The sequence below is a fragment of the Pseudonaja textilis genome, chromosome 7, assembly GCF_049901715.1.
Source record: "Pseudonaja textilis isolate UNSWEBS1 chromosome 7, rPseTex1.2, whole genome shotgun sequence".
Taxonomy (NCBI): Eukaryota; Metazoa; Chordata; class Lepidosauria; order Squamata; family Elapidae; genus Pseudonaja; species Pseudonaja textilis.
In genome coordinates, this window is record NC_141996.1 from 37,174,590 (window position 1) to 37,202,528 (window position 27,939).

The 27,939-nt window shown below is 35.7% G+C and overlaps 2 protein-coding genes across 14 annotated transcripts in view; one reads left to right on the forward strand and one right to left on the reverse strand.

Annotated features, from left to right (window-relative positions):
- DCAF6 (DDB1 and CUL4 associated factor 6) overlaps nucleotides 1–7,723 on the reverse strand; it is a 52,478-nt gene extending 44,755 nt beyond the window's left edge. For 8 of the 13 annotated variants that reach the window (XM_087937461.1, XM_087937460.1, XM_026700731.2 and 5 more), the window contains exon 1: nucleotides 7,533–7,723. In XM_087937461.1, coding sequence (XP_087793587.1) covers nucleotides 7,533–7,626 — 94 coding nt within the window. In that variant the 5' untranslated portion in view covers nucleotides 7,627–7,723. Of the gene's footprint in view, nucleotides 1–2,098; nucleotides 2,264–7,532 lie in introns of those variants that run through there. The other 5 variants (XM_087937462.1, XM_087937457.1, XM_087937456.1 and 2 more) reach the window with 2 other exon arrangements.
- Nucleotides 7,724–7,788: 65 nt separating this feature from the next.
- On the forward strand, nucleotides 7,789–27,820 carry MPC2 (mitochondrial pyruvate carrier 2). Its single transcript, XM_026700724.2, has 5 exons — nucleotides 7,789–8,629; nucleotides 17,270–17,310; nucleotides 18,599–18,683; nucleotides 25,641–25,752; nucleotides 26,849–27,820. The coding sequence occupies exons 1-5, from the start codon at nucleotides 8,524–8,526 to the stop codon at nucleotides 26,892–26,894; spliced, it is 390 nt and encodes a 129-aa protein (XP_026556509.1). The 5' UTR covers nucleotides 7,789–8,523; the 3' UTR covers nucleotides 26,895–27,820.
- The last annotated feature ends 119 nt before the right edge of the window (nucleotides 27,821–27,939 follow it).

The following is a 27,939-nucleotide window of genomic DNA, read 5'->3' on the forward strand; positions in this document are numbered from 1 at the left end:
TTTATTCAGCCCAATCAGTCAAGCAGGCAAAGAGTTATTCAACAAGAATTTAGTCAGAAATATATACTCTACCATTACATATTTAGGTATGTCAAAGGTAATACTCAACTGTCCCCAAATTTGAGTAAATTTCACCACTTGCCGTCAGCATATGAAGGTTTACTATGATGACTTTTCCTTGAGGAGTAGTACATCCCAACATACTTTATTACCTTCATCTGAGAGAGCAAAAATGAACACTTCTGGAAGAGTGAATTGCTTTTAAGGGAAACATTAACTGCCATTGATAATCAAATATCTAGTGTGGAATTTTAAAAAAACACGAATACTAATGGAAAAATAAATAAATAAATAACAACAATAAATATAAGAAAAATAAAAAATACTATTTTCCAATCCAGTAATATACAGTATATGTATTCAGAATGAATGTAGGCAAAATTAGGCAAGAGGTCAGCTAAGGAAATGATATGAATACAGGTCTAGATATTTAATGGATAAGAGAAGTCAATTCTCACATAAATTTTCTTCCATGAATGTGTACAAATTAATTATATAATCTATAATTAATTTGTACACATTCATGGAAGAAAATTGCATTCTATATTCCTGGATTTTGCATTTTAGGTCTGTCAGGGCAGTATTCTTTCTAGTTTATAAAGGATATAAAGATATAAACATTGTAAATAGAGGAACTGCCAATACTGTAACAAGCTTATCTCACTACCCCAAATGCAAGTCAAGTGTCACATTCTACTTTGAGCACATTGTTGTGATCGCTGCCCAAAAAATGTCATTGCTAGGACTGATCCGGTGCATTTTAGGTCTGCCAAGTGAAAACTTTTTATTTTTGAACTCTAGAGATTTAATTACATACATAAAGAAGCCTACCTGCTATTTAGTTTGAAGAACATGAAACTAGTCTATAAGTGCTTGAACAAACTTGGAAGATAATTAGGGAAATACAAATTACTTCACAACTGAAATGGTGCCATTATAGTCAGTATAAAATCATCTATAATGTTTTTACATATTTTTTATAATTGTACATACTATAATGCAAAATCCAGGAATATAAAATGCAAAACATATCTACGTTCCAGTGTAAATTACATCAATTTATTTTAAAAAATAGATCATATAAGAATTTTCAAGATTCCTTGTTATATCAACATCTAATTCTTACGTTAGATCAGAGTAGGCATAATGATTAAATTCTAATATTCTCTCTTTAAGTTTTCATTGTTTACACATCACTATGTAAATATGATTTTATCTATCAAAGATGGCATATTAGTCCCTTCTTTTCCTACTTCCAGAAAATATTTTTATGGATTTATTTATCATATTTATACAGACACCCATCTCACAAGAGCGTACCACAGTGCATTACAATATAGCTTATATTTCATTAGTATTCTTACCAGTAAAACTGATTTAAGCATTAATTCTATATATGGATAGCTATGGTTATTTAGATGCTGATTCTAACAATAGTCTTAAATGTTATGGGCTGTTCAGCTATAGAGGCTTTACATTTTATTGTCTTATTAGACTGCATCTAGTTACTGGTGTGTAAAAAAAAACTATTATTACTGCTGGACTTAACACTCCACATCACTTTTTCAGTATTTCTTGCAAACATCACTGTTTTAAAAATATTAATTCTATACTATGTATATTTTTCTTCTACAATTGTAATTAAAGAACTTATTTGCCTTCGGCAATTGATTCCATACCTCATTTTGTTTTATTGAACAATAATTCTGGAATTAAAGCAAGAAGTTTCAGATGAAAGTATATCACAATTTGTGGGCATAAGTAAGTTTCAGTATATCTTACAAAATAATGTGATTCCAGTTGCTGTATTTCTTAATTTCTTCAATACAAGGAATCATTATATATTGTTTTGTTCATTAAAAAGCAGCTCTGCTCAACCAAAACTATTCCCAAGAAAATTCGTATTTTAAGAAGAAGCTATATTGGCAACTGACAATTCTGACCTTGTTTTCTTGATTGACAAAATTATTAAACTCCAACTATTAAATTACTATTTTTAAAAGCTTAACATAATTAATCAATTTAAAGTAATTCTTACCATCTATTTTAATTTTAATAGTTGAGATGCACTTTGCTGTCATATGATCACTATGTTATTGTGTAAGGAAAAGCAATTTTGTCCATAGCAATATTGCAATCTTTATTGGACTTTCTAACATACGACACAGCAAATGAGTACATAGCTAAATATAACCATTACTGCTTAGTCAACGATAATGTTACACATACTTGAATGTTCAACTGAAGTAAACAGTGTAAGAACAGCAGACAAGATTTAAAATATTAACTTGCAAGTAAATAGTTATTTTCACTATTACAATAATGTAGCGTGCTTGCATAACTTTTACTTTTTTAAAAAAATACTTATTTCTCATGTTTCAGTTTATTTACAAAACAACTGCATAAACTCAAGAGATTATTTTTATAGGAAGCAAATTACAAAAACTGAGCCCTCATAAAGTGTGACTCTGACAATACAACACTCACTTGGTTGATTTTTTTTTGTATTCTTTTTAAAATCCTTCTATATAGAAAAATAAAATCAAAGATAAAGTGCTTTGTGTCAGTGGGAGGAGGATTTATATATGTTATCTTCTCTAGCATTCAGTTATAGGACCCAGTAGTGGTACAGTCATTCAGGGGTTTACTAACAGAATGAGAAGCAGCCTGAATAATTTTCTTGACATGCACAGTCATCAATCAGATTATCTCTTTCTCAAAATAGAACTTTCTTTCACCTTTCTACCCTTTTCAAATTGTTCCTGATTATATACAGAGTTAAAATTAGATACTCATTCAATTATTATCACCCATAAACTCAAAACCATTTCATACATGGCCTTTGCACCATTCCAAAATCAATTCTGCTATTCTGGAGTCCATCTTCAAAGTAACTGCTCAAAGGTTTGATTGTTCAGTTGGTAAACTGAAAAATGCAATCTGTATTTGATACTTTAAAATGGAACTGGGCTGTTTTGACTTTCAGATTCATGCAACTGTCTCAATGTGCAGAAAAACAGAGGCAAAGTTTATTCTGTGCTTCTACAGAAAGGCATAATTCCCGGGGATATTCCCAGTACTTTAAATTTATTTCATTTCCGATCATAAGATTTGAGTTGGCATTTAAAGCTCTGTCAGTCAATGGATAACTGATCCTAGAGGTTGTAACTAAAAACTATACCCATAAGAAAATTCTATCCAATCTGTTAAGACCTTCCCAGGGATATTTTTCCAAGAAAACATATAAAAAGATGTGTTTCCCACTACTTTCACAAGGTCCTAAATAGCTACAAATTGTAAAGTTGTTGTTGAATTATGTTTTGAGCTCTCCTTTTAGGCAGATGAAGGAGAACACTGGCTCATGGCATTCCCTGCCTGTTCTCTGTGTTTCTGAGTCTGCAACACAGAAAAACAGATTTAAAAGAATCTGCAGAATTTGGCACGGTATTACTTTCAAGTGACTATTACTGGATAAAGCTTTTATATATCAGTGGCAGAAAGTTATTTTGAATGATAAATAATTCAGTCATTTGTATTAAAGGAAAACAATTACTGAAACCCTAAATAATATTCCAATATATTTTGTTGTCTATTAACTGCACATGAAGTGCTTGTAGATATGAGAAAGCAAAACTGTATTAGAATCTAATCAAATCCCAAGTGTGCTGAACAAATAGTTGTGTCATCCAGTAAGAAATGCAATGTTCAGCAAAACCTCTCAGAAGACTCATAAACTTTTTCAAGCAGCATTGGAGAGCTACTTTCAAACTAATGCTGTAACTTTAAAAAGGAATTCTGTGACTATAAACCTGTATCAAATACTGAAATACTGCCATGAAATTAATATTCTGACTATAACGGTTGAGGTTTTAGTTATTTTTAAAATGTATTTTAAATAGTTCCTTATGTTTTTATAAAGTCACTTCCCCAGCAACATGTTTACATATTCTCTTAAATTAGTTAATTCATGGTGATCCAGAATCACTGGCTGAATTTAAAAAAAATACTTTCTACATTAAACTTGGACTTGGATAGTATATAGATGGGTTCATATAATCTATTGTACCTGGTCACTCAAGTATATTAAAAATGTGCTACATATAATCTCTCTCTCTCTCTCTCTCTCCCCATAGCTAGCTAGCTAGATGGAGGGAGAGAGAATATAATCTTTGAAGTAATTGGTGCCTGTCTTGTTCAATAAAGATTAAGATATACATTAACTGGAATAATTTATTATTCCAAATTTTATATCCTATTTTTAATTTGCTTTAATATCTGCTTCATTTAAAATGTTTATATACCACTATTGAACTGTAAGAGTTTACATTTTAAGAGAAACATTGACTATATTTAATACTTTCATTCCTTAACATGTCAAAATTTATGCCTCAATCATTTCAGCTTTGTCAGTTTAAAACTTGTATATTTTAGTAACAGAATAAACAATACTCTAAAAGTACCCTGCTATTTATATCGTTTTATCTCAAAAAATGTGATGCATCATCATCTATTAGTTATAAATAAACCAAAATGTTAACTGCTTATCAAAAATTATTGCAATACAAAGAAAATATTCTTTGCTTTCCTATGAGAGGGTATTCTAAGGTTAGTTTTTTATCTGATGTTTGAGAGCATGCACAAATGTTTCATGCTTTAGATGCTGAACAGGTGTTTCATATGTGGCAGTAGGAAGAAAATGCCATTTTTTATATTTTACTGTATACATTTTACCTCATATTGTTTGCATCTGTGTATGTTGTTCTTACCATGAACAACTTCAAATGGTTTTATGATCAGAAATGTGGCATATAAATCAAAATAATAAATCAAATTAAGAATGTTTCCTTTGAATGGATGCAACAGTCCTGACAAAAATAAGTCTGCAATCCTTATGTTAGCATGTTTATAATTTGTTTTCTCTAAACCTTTTCAATCTATCTTTGGTCATACATGTTTACTGAAACACCTTTTAGCCACTTACTGTTATGTCATTTCATAGAAATATTATGAGGATCACTCGTACAATAGAAAAAAACAAGTGTAAAATAGCTAAACCATTAAGCAGCAACAAATAGCAACAAACTTGTTCCAATCATATTCATTTTAGTATTATTATTTATATGCTGCCCGCATCTAAATGGTTCTGAACAACTCTGAATAGGGTCTCAGTATTTTAACTGAAAACAAAAACTATAACTGATCTTTGAAACTAGCTAATATCAGTATCTCAAGAATTGGAAGGTCTTTAAGAGAAAAGCCAATTTGTTCTGAATGTGAACAAGTCAATTTGACATGTTTTACAATAAGGGAAGAATTCCAAGAGTTGAAAAACCATCGCCCAGTCTTAGACACTGCATTGACTGAAATATTCATCTGGACCAAACAGAAATGGATGATGGGCAGTCACTGGCCTAGTACTTTATTACATTATATACATATAAGACATTACTCAATTTCTTTCAAGATACGCATCATTTTACAAAGTGCAGAAAAAGAGTAAGAAATAGCAAGCTATACTAAGTAAAGCTAAGCAATAAAAAAAAGAAAATAGCTGCCTATAGAGTTAATTGAGGATTCTATGTCTAGCATATGTAAAATATATAGTTGTTCCCATCTTAAACTTACACATTCAGATAAAATATTTAAACAATAAGCATGCCATGATCCTCCAAACTATCACCATATTACTCCCTGTAACTGGGATGCAATTGGAAGACTACTCTTGAAATGAATTTGAGGAAACGTATCAAAATGCATTTATTTTTATGCAAGACAAAATAGTATTTGAAGGAAGAACAAGATTGTGTCTCATTTCTTGCCTGCCTGATTTTTTTCTAGAATTGGCTTTTCTTCTTTAATTTAGACATTTAGCTTTTAATATCCATTTTTGTTGATATTAATGTGCCATAATAATTAAACCCTGTTATATACATAAATGTTCACCTATTTAATCATGTACTGATGGCAATGAGCTTGTAATTCTGCATAATATTAAGTGATCTAATTCACATGGAAGAGAAGGAATCATTATCTGGTGTTTTTTTTTTTTTTTTAAGCAGCGTCCAGAAGAAACAGCCACAATTTGCTCTAGTAGATTTCTAGACCAAGTTTGACAGATGTGATTAATACTTTTGGAAAAGAGTATTGGGAGAGCAGCCTGTAGAAATGAAAATAACTCTGAAAATAACATCTTTTCTGTAGCTCTTAAAATTTTTACATTTTAATAATATTTAGTACTCAGAAAAATTATTCCCACACTGGTTTTTTGAAGAGGGTATTCATTTTTATTAGAGTAGTACATACTAAAACTAATTTGGGAGCAATCAAATATACACCTGTATGTAAACAGGCAAATCACGGGTGCAACTCTATTACATTTTGTGTACCAAACACCAGTCTTTTAATAAATTATATTATAATATCTAAAGTACAAGACTTTAATATAACTACAGCAAAGCCACAAAGAAGTTTTAAAAACAAAAAGTTATTAGTTGAAAAAAAATATTATGGCTACCACCCAGATATTGATTAAAAGTATTTTTTTTCTTACGAAGTTTGAGAAAGTCCATAACCATACATACACACAGAAAAATTAGTGCTACATTGTTTTTCTGTATTAATAAACATTAAAAGATAACTATTTTATTTTATTTTACTGCCTAGCATATTTAAGGGCCGCTGAAGATTAGCTCAACTTTGGGAGGTAAAAATGCACCCATTCTGCATCGAAATGAAGTTGTTATCCTATTTTTATGATTGATTATTCTGGAACGATTCACACTTCATCTTTTTTGGGGGGGGGGGAGAGAATCCCAAAGTCCATGAAAGCCGGAACCTCCTCACGTTTGAGTTAAATGTTTCCAAGGCTTATATGTGCATCCTGAGCTCACGCTAATGGAAGGCAGCAAACGACACTAAGCCCCGTTCTGATTTCTTCGGTACTACAATGTATCTTGAACAGGGCAGCGGACGGGAAAGAAGAGCAGAGCCCACAGTCCAGTTGCTACTTAATGAAACTGAACTCCGTTCAATTAATTTCGACTTGCTCCACGGCCAAGTGCAACATGTGCCGAGGAATGGGATATTAAAAGGCAACCAGAGGAAAACCGCAAGTTTGACGTTTCGTGTGGGGAAGAGATGGTTTTCTTTCCCAAGACTCGCCGCGGGAACGGGCTAAGGGCAAGGGGGCACGGAAGGCGCAGGAGAGCTAGGTCAGTCGAGGCTTTCTAGCCGTTTTTACCCACCACCCTGGGCGTCCGACCGCCTGTTCCCCGCTTCGGCATTCAAATTTACACGGCGCCGCTCTAAGGCAGAAGGGCTGACGGTCAGAAAAGACGCTGCACTACGAAGGTCCCGACGGCTCGCCGTCAAAAGGATCGATCCCGACCTTCGGCGCGCGAGGGAATCGACTACAAGGGCCGCCGCGTCCCGGCGCCCCCGACCCCGCCCTCCTGCCCCCGCTCTTCCCTCACCTAGATACCGTCTCCGCAGCAGGCCCGGCTCCTCCAGGCCCAAACTCCTTTTCTTCACATCCCACAGGAGGTGGGTGCAGCACCCCCGGGACATGGCCCCGCGTGCTCTGCCAGGCGGATCGGATCTGCCACCGCGGGCACCAGCGACATCAGTCGCTGCCACTTACTGAGGGCCACCCCTCCCCCGCTTCACCATGGAGACCGTGCGCGCGCCTGGCGCGCGCGTAACCACTGCCGCTGCTGCCATTCAAACCCGCCCTCCCCCCACCATCGCCACTTCGGAAAGCTGCCACAGTAACAATAGCTCCTCCCCTCTCCCCGCCCACAGACGGGGAACGGCTCACTGGAGACATCGCGAGAGTTAAAGCGAGTGGGGTGGGTGGTAGAGGAATAACTATTTGCGGCTGCGGCGTCTTGCGCTGGCTTTCTGGACGGAAACCAAGCCAACCGCCGGACGCTTTAAAGGTCTCCTCCTTCCCTCACGTCACTGAACGCTCAAAGGTGTAAACAAGTCAGGACGAGTTCAAGGGCGCGGGTTCGGCCCTGACTATCGTGTGTAAACAAGCTCGTCGTTCCCGGATAAGGTCTAAAGAAGCACCTAAGTCGAACATTATTTCCAGAGCCGATGTTCCATAATAGAAAATAATAGTTGCTTCACTCGTCATTGCTTCGCGCTCGTTTTACCAGCGTCATAAAAAGCAGACAAGAATTGACACTCTCCTACTGTCATCGACACTAAAGAGAAAGCCGGTGGTGGCAATAGCACGGCTGGCCAATAGCACGAAGGACAGCTGTTTAAGCCACGCCCCTTTCTCAATCCAGCAGCAAATCAGAACAAAGCAAACCGGGTTCGGTCCTACCACCGGCTTAAGTCTGCGGGGCGGGTTCTAAGGCCGTGTGAGGAGGAGGAGGAGGAGAAGGAAAGGAAGGACGCCAAGTCGAGCGTCGCTGTCACTGAATTCGGGGCTCCCGGTATCAACGAACGCACAGGATGGCGGCTGCGGTGGCTGGGTTTCGTGCTTCTTATCACCGTTTCTTAGACAAGATCGAGCTTATGTTGCCGCCTCGGCTGCGCCCTTTATATAACCACCCTGCAGGTATTGAGGGAGGGGAGAGAAAGGGGGAAAGACCGGCAATTGCTGTAGGTGATCCGTGTAAGGGTGTGAGAAGGTGAATGTGAAAAAAAAAAAGTTAATGGTCCTGCAGACGTTCACTCGAAGAAGGCCATCCAAAAGGAGTTTCCCCGGGAAATGCAGTTTTACATGGCACGGTACTGTAGTTGTGAGAAATTTCTATTTCCGTTATATTTGGGTATGTTTTGCCCCCTTCCTATTGCAGTATTATCACAAAGTGTCCACATATGATGTGTTACCGAATGTCGAAAGTCAAATATCTGGCTAGTTTCTGAGGAATTGAAGTTGAAGCCCAATTTACCGTGAAGTTTGTTAAGTGACCTTGGAGCAGGTATTGTGCTTTAACCTAGTGCAATGCTTTTTTTTTCCTCCAAAATGAGAGGCAGAATATAAATAAATAATACAGAAGACCTAGTGCATGGTCTAGTTAAATGGATGTGACATTACATTTTTTCCCCCAAGAAATTCTGCAAAGAATTCATTTCTCCTCTTCTCTGGAGGACAGCTAGACTGCCCTGCCCACGTTATTGCCCTTTGAATGTTTTAGGACAGGGGTCTTCAAACTTGGCAATTTCAAGACTTGTGGACTTCAGTTCCCAGAATTCCTGAGTTAACATGACTGGAGGAGGAATTCTGGGAGTTGAAGTCCACAAGTCTTAAAGCTGTCAAGTTTGAAGACCCCTGTTTTAGAATTAGAATTTCATACATCATTGAACACCCCAGCTACATGAGCAACCATCCTATACACTGAATAAGTTCTAGGAGTTGTAAATGTCTATGGGGAGTCTCAGTCATCCAGGTCATGGTTGTCCCAAAGGTGCTTTTTCCATTGTTACAGCTGAAGAAACTTCATGGATGAGAAGCAAAATGTTTTCAAAGAAATAAATCTAGAAAGTCTAATTTCCTTTTGGAAAAAACACCTTTACCAGATATTTGTACTTCAAATTCATTTGATAGGCACTAGGTTGGAGAAAGCTATAAAATATCTGGAAAGAGTGAGGGTAACAATCCAATAGCATATTTCAGTATCCTTTCTACAATTCAGTGGCAGATGGGAAATGTTCTGTAATCTTCACCATCCTTTATTAAGCCTCTTACCAAAAAGATATTGAAGTTCCGATACATTTTAAACTTTACAGGATTATATATAATTTAAATTTGTCACCTACTACTTCTCCTTCGGTTTTAGTAATACAATCATCAAGGAATTGACAAAACTTACAGAAAATGTAACATCTGTTTGTTCTCCTTGACATAGAAGTTTCAGAAATAGGGTCTGTTATCTTTATTGCTAGCAATAAAGAGTGAAAGACCGAATTAAGGCAGCTAAATGGAAAGTCAAACTGTCATCCAGGAAAAATACAATTGATAAGCTGCAGTGCTACAAAATAGATAGTGACGTGAATTGTTGAAACTTAGCCTAAAATTAAGATTCCAAGATTAACCTGCAGAATTGCCTCATGGCCAGGCAGAAGGCAAACAGATTTAATTAATAATAAATGTGTAACTATTAGTATGAATTTCAAAATAGATACTTTCTGGTGAAGGAATGTTATTGGCTAAGTTGCAACAGAAACTTGCTAGTCTGGAAAAGATCATTGCCAAGTTCTTGCCTGCCCAGAAGTGCTGACTGGTGTGCTTGCCCCATGGCTGGTGTCAGAGCCTTGTAAGAAAAATTAACAGTGACTTGTTCCCTATTATTTTCAAATAAAAGTTGCAAGAGGAAAAGATAGCTTCAACCCCATATTTAATGTAGCAACAAAGTACATCTATTATGCAGCTATTGTTACATTACACCTTGCTGCAGAAAGAACTTTTCTTTCTTGGGGTTCATAAATCCTGTCATACTGCAATAACAATGTATTTTTAATTTAAAAAATGCCTTATTCCGGTTTTGGTTGATATAAGAGTTATGGCGGTATTATGGTGGTATCTGGACTATGAAGACCTTGTAACAGTTATTCATGCTCCTATCACTTTTTATTTGTTTCATTTCAAGTTGTTTTATACAAGGCCGTCTTTGAAGACTATCAAGAAATTTGAATTGGTCTCAAATGCAATTACATGGTTGTTAACAGATATATGCCAGTACAAACACCTATACTCTCGCCTTGTGCTGGCTTTCTGTTGGCTTCTGAGAGCAACTCAGAACTATTGTTTTGTACTTTAAAAGCTATATGGCTTGAAACTGGAGTATTTGTAGGACTGCCTTCTGCAACCAGTTTTATCCAATCCAACTTGTATGTCCTGGAAGAACCTGTTTGTGGTTCCCCAATTCTATGAGGTAAGAATGCTGGAGGCCTGCAGGTAGTGGGGTTTTTTTGTGGTGTGTGTTTGTGTATATATTTATCTGCCCTTTGGAACCATTTCCCTCAGAAATTCAGTCAGATCCTATACTATTGACTTTCAGTAAATTACAACAAATAGTTATTTCAAAGAGCTTTTGGACATGAGTTGATGCCATCAGTTACTGATTGCTTTATGTGTAGTTAAGGATTAGTTATTTTTTATGTCTGTAGTTAGACTGTAGACATTTTATTGCATTGCATAGAGACAAACTACAAAGCACAAATTCCTCATCCCTTGTTGATAATCATATTAAACTGTATTTGTATTCCTTTGGTTTTTATCCAGTGGAAGAAGGAAATGTGTTATATGTAACAATTATTTTAACAACAAGCTGTTATTTCTTTTATAAGAAATTAGCTTCAGTATCTCTTCAGTATACTTTTTCAGGTTAGTAATAGCTGGGCTGTATAAGAAGAGAAAAATTATTAACAAGATTTTTTCCCAATCGCTTGAGTGTGAATTGTATTTGAATAATTATAAGAAGAGATGTCTTATTTAATCTAGCAGTCTGTTCTACAGTGGTTCAACCAGTATCTGTGGAAAATTCACAGAAAGAACAAGAGTACCTTATTGTTTTTCTTCCATAGCAACAGGTTTTGAAAGGGAAGCTGATGCCAGTGGTTGAGGTGGTAAATAAAGTGAATGAAAAATGAATTTACCTTATTTCCAAACTTCGAAGCTTTTCATCTCCAACCTATTGGTTATTTTGGTTTTTCCTTCAGTAGCTATTCTCTATCCTAATATATTTGACTTGTGATGAACACAATTATATTCAATGCTCCAACTGCAGTTAGTTACACCATACATTTATACAAATCGGTATATTACTGGTAGTTGTACTGAATTATAGCTTTTCTCAATAGTTACACAATGAATCATTGTTTGTGCTGAGCTACAGTACAATATCAGGATGGTGCTTAGGCATTTTCTTCTTAGCTTTAGTGTCAGTTTCTGTTCAATTTTAAACATATTTTCAAAGTCCATGCCATGTGAACCTGGAACAGTTTGATGGCCTGATTTGATACACTGTGACATTTCCCCTAGATTGGAACATAACCTGCAGTATTGGAGAGAAATCTTACTTCTGGTTTGTGAAATATTCTTTGCAGTTAACACTTTCATTTCTTATTCTAGTAGTTCCTTGCACTCTACAGATAATCATTTTATTTAATATGGTTAATTACCATGCAATGAAAAGTGAAGTGTTGACAGTAAAAGTAATTAGCTGATGTTTTCTATTCATTGTAATACTTCTCTTAATAGAAAACTTTAGAACCTCTCTAAAGTAGCAAAAATAACTATGCTGGGAAATAATTTATGGCTTGTAACAAATTTATTTATAAAGAAGGAGTCTTATAAAACAACTGCTAGTTATAGTTCAAAGTAGCATTCATAATCACTTGGATCAGGACTGACATAAAATAGATATAGATATACTAAGATATTCTGATCTAAGCTTAAGTAAATGAAGGATTTACCAAAAAAAAACCCACCTGAAATTAAATGATGAAAAAAATAAGGGCACCGAGAAACACAAGTTGTGAGAAGCAATTTGTACTCAAAATACATTTCTATGCTGGACATTTCTCCTGGTTCCATATTCACCTAACTAAACCATCATTTTATATTTTCTTCTCATGTAGTTGTTTAGCACTCTAGTGAAAAGTAGAGTTTAAAATCTGACCAGGTATTGATATATGCAACTGCCTGATCCAACAATATGTATTTAGCCTAAATAACTTCATTCTAGGGGTGGTGTGATGGTTCAGCAGTTAAGATGATGGGCTTGTCAGCTGAAAAGCTGATAGCTTGGGTTTTAGACCCAAGCGCCATGTAATGAGCTTCCATTACTCATCCCAGCTTCTGCCAACTTTGCTGTTTGAAAGCATGCAAATGCAAGTAGATAAATAAGTACCACTTATGCAGGAACATTACTGCATTCTGTATTTTCAGGTTGGCCATGAAGATGGAATTATATCCCAGACAATGCAGGCTCTTGGATGGGAATTGGAGATGAGCACCACCCCTTGATTGGACAGGGGAAACTTTTTAACTTCATTCTACAATAATTGTCACAACCTTTATATCTCATCTTGTATCATTTAAAAGCCTATTATCACAACATTATTATTTATGTAAGGGCATATCCAAGTTTGCCATGAGTTGTGCATTGAGAATATTTCTTTAACTCAGTAGAGCTTTGTTATTCTCTTTGTTTCTGCAACTACAAGTTAACATAAAAGATGCATACCACTAGATTTCAACAGTTTTCTGAAAGATTTAATTAGAATTGAGTACTTCAAAGTATTAACTTTAATAATAAGGTGGTTATCAAATACTTCCCTAGAATGATGTGAAATATTACATGTCTAAAACTTCTTTAAAATAACAGAAAAGTAAGAGTTTTTTTTTAAATACACTACTCAGAGATGCCATGCATGCCCTACAACATTACTGAACTTAGTGCTTTCCAAATAAATTGAGTAACAAGCTCCAAAAATCCTGGTGTAGCATAACTATTGGCCATGCTGAGTTGAAATTGGTCATGCTGAGTTGAAATGCTGGAATTTAAAGCACCAGGATGAGAAAAATTTAGCCATGTCAAAAGATAGGTCAGCTGATGCCTGCTAGATAGCTTGGATTTCAGTGTTCATCAACCCCAGCAAGTATTAAAAGATTGAAGTCTAAAACTCTAAAGCATGTGGTTTTGCTCATACTGTCCTTCATTCCTTGAACATTCATGGACACTATTTCCAAAAACCTACTTACAATTTATTCCTAAATAGGAGCTAGACTTACATTTTTTTCTGATCACAAAATAACTTGTGAAATGACAGCTATGTGGATAATCTAATAATCTCTTTAATTTCAGAGATATTTCAGATGCCCTGTTCACAATGGGTTGGTTTGTCATTAGGAATCACCAGAAGTGGGATTAACTGCATTTATCTAGCTAAAAGAGATAAAACTTTGTTTTTGTGCCTGGAACTGTATCCTCCAAACTGGAAATGATTTTGAGATATTCTTAGTGTGACCCTGAAATAGATCTGTTCTCTTCCCGTTAGGTCACCTCTATAAGGCATTGCATGCCAAAACAACTAGACACAGGGACAGTTTCTTTCCTTATGCCATCATGAGGAATTAGGTGCTGAACACCTAATTCTTACAATACTGTTTAATGTCTATGTACATTTGCCCAGGTTGTATGGCTGTAGCATTATTGTTATCTGTCTTACCTTTTCTACTCCCTTGTCTTTTTGGTATTATCATTATGATTATTATTACTCTGTTGCTTTGCATGTAAACTGAGAGCTTCTGCACTGGAAAATGTGTCTAATCACACTTGGCCAATAAGTATTCTTAATAAGTCTAATGTTTCATGAAGAATGCTTACATCTGGAACATCTTGACCTGCTTCTGCTTGGGAGGGATTACTTCTGGAAAACGCTGAACCCTCTGTCTGTAGGGTCCAAAGGGAATAGAACAGTTATGTATAATAGTCCAATACATTTTACACATCCATAATTATTTACTTATAGATAATATATGCTTTTTCTAGTGAGGCTTTGTATGTCCTACTTTCAGCATGAAAAGCAGTCCCTTGCAGCACCTGACATTTCAAAAAAGGAACTCAGTTATTACAAAAATTTCATCCATTCCTTGAATTCATTTTAGAAGGTTATTTAATAGTTTTCAGAGATATTATTTCTAGTGAGCAATATTGTACTCAGGATTATTTCACTTTACAAACAGCAATTTATAACTCTTACAAGTATATTATGATCCCTACCCTGAGTGATTTTACAGTTATACTCTGTGGGATAACAATAGAAAATGAAAATGTAAGATCAACTTGGCCAGATTTATTGTTAGAAAACAGAATAAAATACTGTATAAAATTCTATGACCTAGGAAAAAAGCAGCTCTATGAATCCATTTAAAATATTTTACTGTACCAAATATTGGGAGGTTGCAATAGTTGAGTGAATCCAATAGCATTTGGGCAAAGGTTAGGAAAATAAGAGGAATTTCGATTGTATAAGTAGATCTACTCTTCCACCCCCAAGTCTGAGAGAGAATTGCTGGCCTAAGGTCATCCAGCTGTCTTTGTACCTAAGGCAGGACTAGAAATCATGGTTTCCTGTTTTCTAGCCTGATGCTTTAACTACTACACTATCTAAAGTTTACTTATATAATTGTTATTTTTACTGTTTATTTCTGTCCCACTTATTATGATGACTCAAAGCACTTCAGATAGTTTTGTCCCGTACTTACATACTAAGTGATAATGTTCGAGGTTAATATCAGGGAAGGAAGTTATTTATTTATTTACATTCACTTATTTATTGCTTTACTACTGACTACTAGAATCAAGAGTTTGCTGTTAAGAGTTTACCATAAAGAATTTTTTTCTATATAGGTACAAATAATCGTTAACATAAGAGGCTGTGGTCCACCCTCTTCTCAAGAAGCCATCGCTGGATTCCACCCTGTTGGATAAACCCTGTTGGATAATTTCTGATCTGTCTCTAATCTTCCCTTTTGGGGGAAGGTTGTTGAGAAGGTGGTTGTGTGGCATCTTCATCCAGAGATTTCTAGATGAAACAGATTACCTAGACTCCTACCAGTCAGGATTCAGGCCTAGATATGAGACAGAAATGGCATTGGTCATACTTTTTTTAATAATCTCTGGTGGGAGCAAGATGGGGGCAGTGCATCCATCCTTGCTTTATTGACTTCTCAGTAGTTTTCAGTACCATCAACCATTATATCCTTCTGGAGCAACTTCAGGGGTTGGGAGTAGGAGACTTCGTGCTATCCTGGTTCACTTCTTTCCTCTGTGGCTGCTCTCAGTTGGTGTTAATAGGAGGCGAGAGATGCAGCCCTTACCCACTGCTTTGCGGTGTCTCGCAGGGCTCAGTACCCTCTCTGCTCCTATTCAACACCTATATGAACCTGTTGGATGAGATTATCTATCACCATCAATATGGTGATGATACTCAGCTGTATATCTTAGCCCCTAGTGAGTTAAGCAATGCCATGATCTCCCTCTCACAATGCCTGGAGGCTCTTCGGGCTGAATGGAGAGCAACGGGTTGAAACAACCCTGACAAAAGCTGAGTAGCTGTGGGTTTGAATTCTTTGGTCCAATTGGAGAATTGCCACCTTTGGTCTTGGATGGGGTGGCACTGCCTCAAAGAGACCCAGTGCATATTTTGAGGGTTGTCTTGGACTTGTGATTCCTGCTCAAAAAGCAGGTGGCAGACGTGGCCAGGAGGGCCTTTCCGCAACTGCGGATTGTGCACTAATTACGCCCTTTCCTGGACCAACAATACCTACTCATGGTCACTCATGCCCTAGTCACCTCCCATCTTTTCTATTGCAACACGTTCTACATGGGGCTACCCTTAAAAAGAATCTGGAAGCACCAGTTGGTGTAAAATTCAGTGGCCCACATGGTCTTGGTGTGCACATATGTTACCTCTCCTGTGGGAGCTGTATTGGTTACTAATTTGCTTTCAGGTGCAATTCTAAGTATTGGTTGTTACCTTTAAAGCCCTTCATGGTTTGGGACCAGGTTATCTGAGGGATTGTCTTTTGCTGGTCACATCCACCCAACCCACTAGAGCTGAGAGGCAACGAATGTTGCAGGCCCCATCCCATAAGGAGATACATTTGGCAGGATCCAGAAGAAAGGCCTTTTCCATGGTGGCTCCCTCCCTCTGGAACATCATCCCTCTGGAAATTAGACTGACCCCCACTCTGACACTCTTTTGGAAGACCCTGAAGACATGGTTCTGCCAGCGGGCCTGGGAAACCAGAGCGGGACGGAGCTCGTTAAATGGCTGGTATGAGTGTGTGTTCTCTCTGGAGGGGATTATTATTATTATTTATTTCTTTTATATTGTGTTTTTATTTCTTATGAGCCACCTTGAGTTGCCATGAGCGAGTAGGTGGCAATATAACATTTGAAAATAAATAAATAAATAAATAAACATGAAACATTTTCTACAAATGAAGAAAAGCTGCATTTTCTACATTCATTTGGGAAAAAATGTATTTTTGTCATCACAATTCCTTTTTCCTGCAATGTGGATATACTTCATGAATTTCAAGATATGATAAACTACTGCATAAGTTTTACTCAGACAAATTTAATCATAACTTGTTTCTTTCTTGGCTTTCAGATTAAAAAATGTTTTACTGAAACAAATTTAATAGCTTTTTGAGACTAAGTAAAATCTTCTCTTGCAGGTCCCAAAACAGTGTTTTTTTGGGCACCTGTTATGAAATGGGTAAGTTGATTTGGTGATTCATACAAAACATGCATAATTCCTGTGTTTCCTGTGTTAAAAACGCATTATATACTTCTACTGTAGTTTTTAAAAAGTGGTTTACCGGACAATCTCCTGGTATACCAGCACTTGCTTTTGCATAGCCATTAACTCAATCTTTGAGAAAAAATTATTTCCTCATTCTGTAAAAGGTCATCTGAGAACTTGGTGGAAAAAATTATTGGTCAATATTTCTATCAGACTTTAGATGCAATGTAATTTCCCAAAAGTCTATATTAAAAATACTTTTTAATCATGTAGCCAGACATGATTAAACACATTATGAATCAGTTAGATTCTAACATAATGGTCCTGTTAGGACAATATGGCTGACCCAATGGTCACATCTTTTATACAATTTCCTCAACTTGTTGTAAGCTGCCTTGAGTCACCTCTTGGCAAGATGGGTAGTGTATACATTTCATAATAAATAAAAAAGTAATACAATAAAATAAAATCTTCATGTGCCAGCTGAACACAATCTGAAATATCTGGGCTGGTTGTCTATAGTTCTCTTGGCCATTGTAAAGGAGGGTTTCTAGTTTCTGTCTCATTGGAATGGGAAAATCTACTTTGTCTTGACTGTGGTCAGCAGCATCATGGGCAGTTTGAGAGCGGCATATCTCATCAATAGTCAGGTCTGCCCATTTTTCATGTCCCTTCTCCCCCATCCCCATGAGACCATGGAAGTAGGCTGAAAAGTGAAATCACAAAAGTGACAGAGCACCTCTGGATTGTATGACTCATATATGTTGAAATATAGTTTAAATTGAGCCCCAAATCAACCTGGTTTTATTTGATTCAAGCATGTTAATGGCAGTCTATTGGATTGATATGGAATCATGTATCACTCAAATCCTAGTTTTCTCTTTGACCCAATTTAAAACTCAAAATGGACTGGAACATATAACTACAGCTATCTAAATGGCTAGCATGAAATATATGATTTCAAACTAAATGTTATAGACCACTGGTTCTCAAAAGCTTTAGTCTCAGGACCCCTTTACATTCTTAAAAATGATAGAAGACACCCAAAGACCTTTGGTTTATGTGAGTTATATCTATCAATATTTATTGTATTAGAAATTAAAATTGAGAAATTTAAAAATATTTATTTGATTTCAAGGACAAAGGAAAGGGTCCCTAGATCATATTTTGAGAACTGCTGGTATAGACTGTAGCACTTTGATATAAATAAAAAATGAAAGTACTATTACTGACACATTAAGCTATTGCTTTCTTATTGCAGGGTTTGGTATGTGCTGGAATGGCTGATATGACTAGGCCTGCTGAAAAACTCAGCACTTCACAGTCTGCTGTTCTAATGGCTACTGGTATGTATGTATTCTCTTTTAGTTATTTCATATAGGGAAAATGTTAAATCATCAGTTCTGTTTTAATACCAAGACAAAACTAAATTAATATTTTATTTTAGGAAAGGTTTTCAAACCATATACTTAAAATATAAATATAAAATTTTAGAAATGTTTATACAGTTATTAACTTCGCCTGACTGTCTAACAGGAACACCTAAAAATAGGTATATTTGAACCAGAAACAGATTTTGCTTTGGTTATATATGTAGTCCTTGTTTAGCAACCACAATTGGGACTGGCAACTTGATTGTTAAAATGATGAAGTCCCGAAGGAAGAAATCACATAATGGCAAATGTGCCTATGATTTTACTTTTATCTTTCCTTTTTCCCAACTTCCCTGCCATTTAGAATCAGTGGTAGGATTCAATTTTTTTTACTACCAGTTCTGTGGGTGTGGCTTGGTGGGCGTGGCAGGGGAAGGATACTGTAAACTCCAGTCAGGTTCAGGTGGTATTTTCCGGTTCTCCAAACTACTCAAAATTTCCACTACTGGTTCTTCAGAACTGGTCAGAACCTGCTGAATACCACTTCTGTTTGAAATGCTTACTCGGTGATGGAATAATTAACCAGAAGAGAATTAATGTTTATATTTATATTTCATTGGGAAAGAATGCATAAAAGAAAGTAAACAGCCACACATGGGGAATACACATTGAAAGGAATGCTCTAGTGCCTGCAACTCTGTAATTAGGTGATTAGATGAGAGCAGAGAGTGGATAGCGGACAGCAGATAAAGATAAGAGCCGGGACGAGCTGTGTTTAGATGAGAGTGTGATTCGGACGCTTACAGAGAGACTGATTCTGAGAGAGAGCCATTCTGAGTGGCAAAGATTGACTGGTGAAGAGTGTGATTCTGAACTGCAGAGAAAGAGACAGAACTGACAGAGGGTGATTCTAAACTTCCGAAAAAGAGTCGGGACTAGAGAAGAGCAAGAGAGTGTAATTCTGAACAGCCGTGTATTGCAGAGAACTGAGGAGACTCACAGAGAATCGATAGTCTCCATTTAAATCACCCAGCTGATTAGTCAGCCTGCATTTAAATTCCCACTCAGCTGATTGGACAACCTCCACTTAACCCCCACCCAAATGTCATCCATTCCAAACTCCCAAATAGATGATTGGTGAGCTCATTCAAATCTTCTCTATTCAAATCTATCAAGCAGCAACTCTTCCTCTTTAAAAACAAAAACACAACAAAACAAAAACCAAACAACATGGCTTTAAGGAAAAACAAAGGAACTTTCCACTACAAACCTCCAATACTTCACTACCTCCGCTATTTCAGTACCTCAAGACCAAATATTGATAGAAAATGCTTTGTCTACAATAACTGATTTATCATCTAATGGTATAATAATTAATTGTTAAATGACCACTAATTTACTGATTCATTGAATTGATAGAGATTTAATACTGTATCATTGATTATCTAGTCGATTGATTGATTAATTGATTTTTAGTAATAAGTAACCTTTTGATTTGTTCTCTAATGTATCAATTAACATTTATTAATTACCAACATTCATTAAGTAACTGTCTACCTATCACATTAATTAGCTACTGTAATTGTTTAGTGTACTATTGTCATTGACCATGCCAGCCAAAAACTCGAAATCCTCCACTACCAAACAACAATAGAATAATATTTCTACCAGTGACCTCCCAGACTCCTGAACATGCTTCAGATGTCTTGAAAACATCAATAAAAGCGAAAATAACATCAAATGCCACCTATGTGACAATTAAGCCCACCTTGCCTGCTTAAACTTAAACAAAAGCACAGCTGATCTCCTAAAAGCATCAGATACATTCCCTTGTCTATGACCATCATGTTTTCCTAAGCTAAACAAAGTACCCTGCCTGACAGAGTTGATAGCATAGAATCACTCATTCACTCATTAGAAGAATGCTTAGCAACACATTTTGAAACAACTATGCAAGCAAGCCTAATCTCTCTTGGAAAAAAAATACAGCACAGATAAGTGGATACCTATCAGCTCAAAATGTAATCCCAACTCAACAACCACTACCACAAATACTACATCAACTACAATCACAACTACAACCAAAAATAACCACCAAACCACAGCCACAAATAATTACTATCCCATCAAATAATTCCACAAATGATATTTACTCATCAGAGACATCATGGAACATGATCAGAAACGTCCAAATGCCATCTTATTTGGTCTTGAAGACACCAACGAATCAGACGACATCACCACAGTTCGCAATATCATAAGCAACTCAAATACAACAAACATCACTCCTGAAGATATCATTGAAATAACCAGAGATGGCTCTAAGTTCAAATATAATGACGGCTCGGTGGTCTCAAGATTTTGTAAAGTTGTTTGTAAAATGAGTCCAGCAAACGCATATTCATTCATACAATAAACACCATTGCAAAAACCAATCCCAACCATAAAAAACTTCACTCAAGACCAGACTTATCCACACTGCAAAGAATCCGCTCCTGTGAACTCTGCACAGAATTCAAAAGACATCCAGACAGTGGAGAGAAGGACCTGTACATTGACTACATGGCTCAACGCATCTCTTCCTGACTCCATTACCACAGTAAGAGACTATTATGTTTTCCGGTCAGATCGTGAAATCCATAGAGGTGGTGGTGGTGCTATCTTCCATAAAAAGTCCCTACATCTAAAAAACATCCAAGTTACCCAGGAACTTGCTCTTCCTGAGACCATTGTCTGTGAACTCATTAATATCACATTTCGATTCTTATTATGTTACAGAGCCCCTGATTATGACATCGAACATGTAAACAAGTTAAATTCACTACTAACATGGACAACATCATGCCCACATACTTTTATCTTTCTTTGTGACTTTAATCTACCTCATAATAACTGGACCCTAAACGAATGTAAAACTGAACCCATACATGCAACCTTCTACAATGCTGTAACAAATCTGGGACTGGAACAACTAGTAACCAACAATACTAGACTTAACCACTGTCTTGATCTCATCTTCTGCAATAGTTTGAATTCAATTTACAGAATACAAATTAAAGAACCCTTCTCCAGTGACCACAACATGATTGACTTTTGTCTCAATATACATCCACACAAAAATCATCATAACGACGGGATCCTCAATTATAATTCCAAAAAAGGCAACTATGATTTTATAGACAACGATCTCTCATCTCTTGATTAGCAAATTCTATTCACTGGATGCAATACTGTTGAAAACCACTACAACATATTTTTACTTGAAGTCAAAAGAATCATCAAACTATATGTACCAATAACAACTCCCAAAACCAGAAAAAACAAATTACCCCTAACAATAAGGAAGCATCAATCCAAAAAGAAATCACTTTGGCGGAAAAACCAATCTGGTCACGTTGCCAACTTCAAAAGCTGATACAAAAATTTATGCCACCAGATAAAGACTGAATGCACCAATTACACATTAAACAAGAGGAAAACCTTCTACACACCAATTCCACCCGTGCTTTCTACAATTCTGTAAACAACAACCTAAAAGACTCAAGGTCCATCCCACCCCTGAAAGGACCTAATTGTAAAGACTGCAACAATGACACCATTAAAGCCAACCACTTTAACACATTCTTTGGCTCAGTATTTGTAAACAGCAATGGATCATGCCCAGTATTTCCTAGTCGAATCACAGACAACTACAATGATCTAATACATACCGATTTTACAGTAGACAATGTTGAAAAAGCACTACGCAATCTAAAACCATCTCTATCTATTGAACCGGACAGAATATGTGCCTACTTCTTAAAAAAGCTATCCACTGCCATAGCCGAACCTCTCAGCATAACCTCTCAGCATAATCCTTGAAAAATCTTTCAGGACCAGCTCCTTGTGAAACCTATGGTCACTAGCAACGGTCATCCCCATCTTCAAAAAGGGAGACCCCAGCCTAGTTGAAAATTACAGACCAATCTCTTTATACTGCGTCACCTGTAAAGTCATGGAATCAATTATTAACCAATCCATTATCCTCCACTTAGAAACAAACAACCTACTCTCTAATAAACAATTTGGTTTCAGGAAAAATCTACCCTGTAATCTGCAACTCTTACACTGCAAAAACATATGGACTACACAAGTTGATCAGGGCAAAGCAATAGATGCAATCTACATAGACTTCTGTAAAACCTTTGATTCAGTGGTACACGACAAACCACTCCTAAAACTAAAATCTAATGGTATCTCTGGACACCTTCATAACTGGATAGAAGCATTTCTGTCAAACAGACAACAAATGGTCAGAATTGGGAGCATCCTATCAAATTCTGTACCTGTCAACAGTGGTGTCCCCCAAACATATAGATTTAAAACCAGAGATTTTTTTATTGGGAATCTAACCTGATACATATAATAAAAATTTGAAATATTTGATTGTAAATGTATTAACAGTGGCTAGGATTGTATTTGCTAAAAACTGGAAGAGTGAGAAAATACCATCACAGGACGAAATTATTAAGAAAATATTGGAATGTGCTGAAATGAGTAGATTGACATTTGAAATTAGAGAACAAGAAGATAAACAATTCTATGAAGTTTGGGACCTTTTCTATCAATGGCTAGATAATAAAATATAATAATAGAATATTTAGAACCTTAGGAAACAATGAATACATATTTCTTTTTTTTCTTTGATACTATCTTTATAAAATTTTATTAAGATAGACTTGGTATGACTTTATGATTTGCTATAAAATAAATTAAGTAATCTATAGTTATCTCATTAAAGTATGAATTAATAAATGATTGTTTAATAATGATATCAGGTTATATAATTGTTGATTGATAATATGAGCTATTATGTAATATAACTACAATGGAGACTATGAAATGGATGCACAAAAAAAGTGGTAAACCAACCGACACACTGTCTGTAAACTCATGAAGGAAAGGATGGTGTTTTTATGTTTTATGTGTTTTTGTTTGTTGTTAAAATTAACAAAACTGTTTTCAAAAAAAAACAAAAAACAGTGGTGTCCCCCAAGGCAGTGTTCTAGGACCAACTCTCTTCATACTCTATATAAATGACCTCTGTAATTATATTAAAAGCAACTGTGTTCTCTTCGCTGATATAAAGCTATTCAACACCACCGACAATACTGCTACCCTTCAAAAAGACCTTGACTATGTATCAGAATGGTCAAACAAATGGCAACTTCAAATCTAAACAAATAAATACTCTGTCTTACATATTGGCAAAAAAAAATCAGAAAATAAAATACAGGCTGAATAGTCAAGACCTTGTTGATGATCCAAACTCTCTCAAAGACCTTGGAGTAGTCATCTCTAATGATCTAAATGCTAGAGCCCACTGTAACTACATAGCCCAAAAGGCATTAAGAGTTGTTAACGTAATCCTACGTAGCTTTTTCTCTCTAATATCACACTATTAACTAGTGCATACAAAATATTTGCTAGACCAATACTTGAATACAGGTCATCAGTCTGGAAACCGCATTATGTATCTGATATTAATTCAGTTGAGAAAGTCCAGAAATATTTCACAAGAAGAGTTTTCCACTCCTCTAATTGTTGCAGAATACCTTATGCCACCAGACTTGAAATTCTAGACCTAGAAAACCTAGAACTACGCAGCCTTCGGTCCAATCTAAATATAGTATATAAAATTATACATTGCAATGTCCTACCTGTCAATGAATACTTCAGTTTCAACCATAACAACACAAGAGCACACAATAGATACAAACTCAAGGTAAACCGTACCAAACTTGATTGCAGGAAATACGACTTCAGCAACAGAGTGGTCAATGTCTGGAATACTCTACCTGACTCTGTGGTTTCATCTCCAAACCCCCAAAACTTTAACCTTAGACTGTCTACCCCTTTCCTAAGAGGTCTGTAGGGGGTGTGCATAAGCGCACCAATGTGCCTACTGTCCCTGTCCTATTGTTTATTTTATTTTTCTTATATGTATCCATTTCATGTATTCATAACTATATGATGCTTATACCTGTTATCTTATAATCGCTTGACAAAATAAATTAAATAAATAAAAGTCATGAGTGCGCCTGCAGACAGCCACTTTATTGTGTGTGTGTGTGTGTGTGTGTGTATGTGTGCGGGGGGCTTATTTCTTGTAATCTTTTCCAATTTTCTGCCCTATGAGGAGGGAAAGAGGAAAAAAGTGGGTCAGGCACAAGACAATAGATACTGGCTGTAATGGTAGTCTGAGAAAAACTCTATAAAGGTCGTAAATGTGCACCTTGGTCCCAAAATTATTTTATGACCCTTGTAAATTTGAACAATCTGTAAATGAGATACTACCTGTATATAAATTATTGACTTTCAGCAGAGATGTAAGGAATATTGCTAAATTCTATTCTGAAAATTAAACTGACTGCAATCTGTACTTTGCTGCAAAAGTGTATTGGTTTACATACATGATTTTTCATCTTCTGCTTAGTTTTAAAGTTTCAGATTATCTTCCTCAAAGAGCAGAGTTATTTTGTTAAATAAGTGTTTACAAGTTGCAAGTTTCAAACATTAGTTTCTGTTTCATTTCATAATAGTAAAAATGTGAGCCAAAACTGTATGCAGTAATGAATTGCAAGTTCATTGCTGGATAACAGAACTGTTCAATAACATTTTTAATCTGCCATTCAAATATACATTTTTCTTGTACTAGCCTTGCATATCTACAGATTTTCTGGGTTTTAGATTAAGATAGTAGTTCTAGAAGCTTTCATTCAGCTTTAAGGGAAATAGTAGCAATCCTATAATTACTAAATAAACTTGGTGAGAGAATAGACTGAAAGGGAGAAACTATGAGATTTTCCTAATAGGTTTTCATAATTTTTGAGAATGCTGTCATTATTTTAAATTGGTAATTCATCTGTATTGTGTTTTCTAATTCAACAGGCCTTATCTGGTCAAGGTATTCTCTAGTAATTATTCCTAAAAACTGGGGTCTGTTTACTGTAAATTTCTTTGTTGGCTGTGCTGGTGGCTCTCAGCTGTACCGCATATGGAGGTAGGTGGTAATTAGGAATAATGTTTTCCAATGTTGCATTCTATTGTTGAATTCTGAAAGTTGTACTTCCAACATATTTAAAAATAGAAAAGATATTACGATAGGACCAGAAAAAAAAAAGGTAGCTCTTCTGACCATTTTTTCTCATGTTGGTGTCTGATCCTATTCCCAACTATTGTTATAGGGAGTTGGGATTGGTCAGTGTTAGAAATAGTAAAAGATAATTCCTCATTTTTTTAAACAAGAAAAATTGTTTAACGAGAGACAGAAGCATTAGATGCATTATTAGCTAGCCTTTGGTTCTTCTTAGTTCAGCTCATCTGTTCTGTTCCCTACAATAGTAGCTATATCTATGGAATAGGATTAGTTTGTCCTTTAGTAGGTCGGTCTTTGAAAACTTGCTATAACAGATTTCATTTAATAGAAGCCATTTTTCTTAGGCTGCCATTAGATAATATTTCAGTTATCTAGATTTATTCAAACCCATTGTTTCCCTTGTATATAATGCAAATTGATAACCTGGTAGTAGCTATCTTGCTTATCTTCACTTTGAACATTGGCTACCTTAAACATAAAAGTCCTTGGAAAAATGCTGCTCTGGTTCTTCTATTTATTACTCTCTTTTTATGCAATCCATTCAATATGTGTTATTCATCTTCTGTTTAGTAACAGTATTATCAGAGCAGGTGGCAACAGTTAGGAAATTTTGACAGATCTTTAAAAAGCTAAATAGGACTAGACTTCTGCAATCCAGATCTGATAGCCTTCTTTAAACAGAATATATAATAAAACCCATCTTTTGAATTAAATTACAAGAAAATTAAAATCAATGCAATTTAGTTATATTTCTTATCTTATTTTCTATATTGTTTTTCCTATCAGTTCTTTAAAAACATGTTTGATATACAATAAGAACTATAACTAAACTAACTACAGTTTAATTATATATATTATTGTATATCAAACATGTTTTTAAGAAATGACAGGAAAAACAATATAGTAAACAAAAATATAATTTCTAATATAATGCAATGTTTTTTATTTCTTCAAAATATATTGGCAATAGTGAATAATTTTTATTCTCTTTTTCTGACAGGTATAACCAAGAGTTAAAAGCCAAAGAACTGGAAAAGCAGCAGTAGAAATTCTAGTTAATTTCTTCTAATTTCAATGTAAACTACTTCCTATGGGACCTAGTTTTAATCCTGTTCAGTTGCCCAGTATGAATTTTTACTAAAAGTGGTAGAGCATGTTTTTCTATAAAGTTAGAAAGCAGCCTCTTTGCATTTAAATAAACTCTTTAATAAGCTTCTAGTCTCTTCTTAAGCCCAAATGCAACTGGTACAAGTATTTTTAAGGACAGAAGCAAGCAAGATGACTTTTTTAGCTGCTCAGAAACCTGAATTTGAAGGGGAAAAGGTGATTTAGGGGACTCGAGTTCTCACACCATATCTTTCACCAGCAACTTAAAAATAATCTTTTCCAGGCTCATGGAACTGCCACTTCACAACCAGAAAAAGACAGGTTTCAGGAGGTACATAGGTGCCAAATATATGTTCTTCTTCAAAGCAATGTTACAGTCTTAATAGCAGTAGATCCAATGGTCCAAACTGCTCAAATTACTGTAAATCTGGCCTGAACGCAGGACTAAATTCATATATTTTGCTATATTTTAGAAATACTCACTTTTTCAAAGTATGAAAATTTGTCAGACTCATAGGATCATTTAAAAAATATTTTTGGGATACATCTGCAAATTCCTGTTGAAGACTGGGGTTTATATTATATTTTGTTTTTATATAACTGGAGAAATATTCCTTTTTCAGCATGTTGCTGAACTTCATAGACGCAGAGACAGGCTTAGGAAATAATATTGGTAGACATAACAATTATAAGTGAATACACACATAGAAAATGAAGCATTTCATATTTGCTGAGTTATTTTCAAGTGGCTTATTTTATACCTATATCCAAGTCATATATTTGATTACTGTAATGTATCCTACATTGGTCTGTCCTTGAAGACCATCCAGAAGCCACAACTGAGTTAAAATATGATGACACACTTCTGACTGTCCCACACGTGCTTGTGTTCTGTCACTGTTGTATGAGCTGCATTGGTTTCCAATTGTTTCCCAAGTACAATTGAAGGTATCATTTTTAAAGCCCCACATGGCACAGGGCCAG

Coding starts and splice junctions, on each gene's coding strand:
- MPC2 (XM_026700724.2), top strand. CDS start 8,524: ATGGCGGCTGCGGTGGCTGGGTTTCGTGCTTCTTATCACCGTTTCTTA. Junction 8,630..17,269: donor TTTATATAACCACCCTGCAG/GTATTGAGGGAG, acceptor CTTCTCTTGCAG/GTCCCAAAACAGTGTTTTTT. Junction 25,753..26,848: donor CAGCTGTACCGCATATGGAG/GTAGGTGGTAAT, acceptor TTTTTCTGACAG/GTATAACCAAGAGTTAAAAG.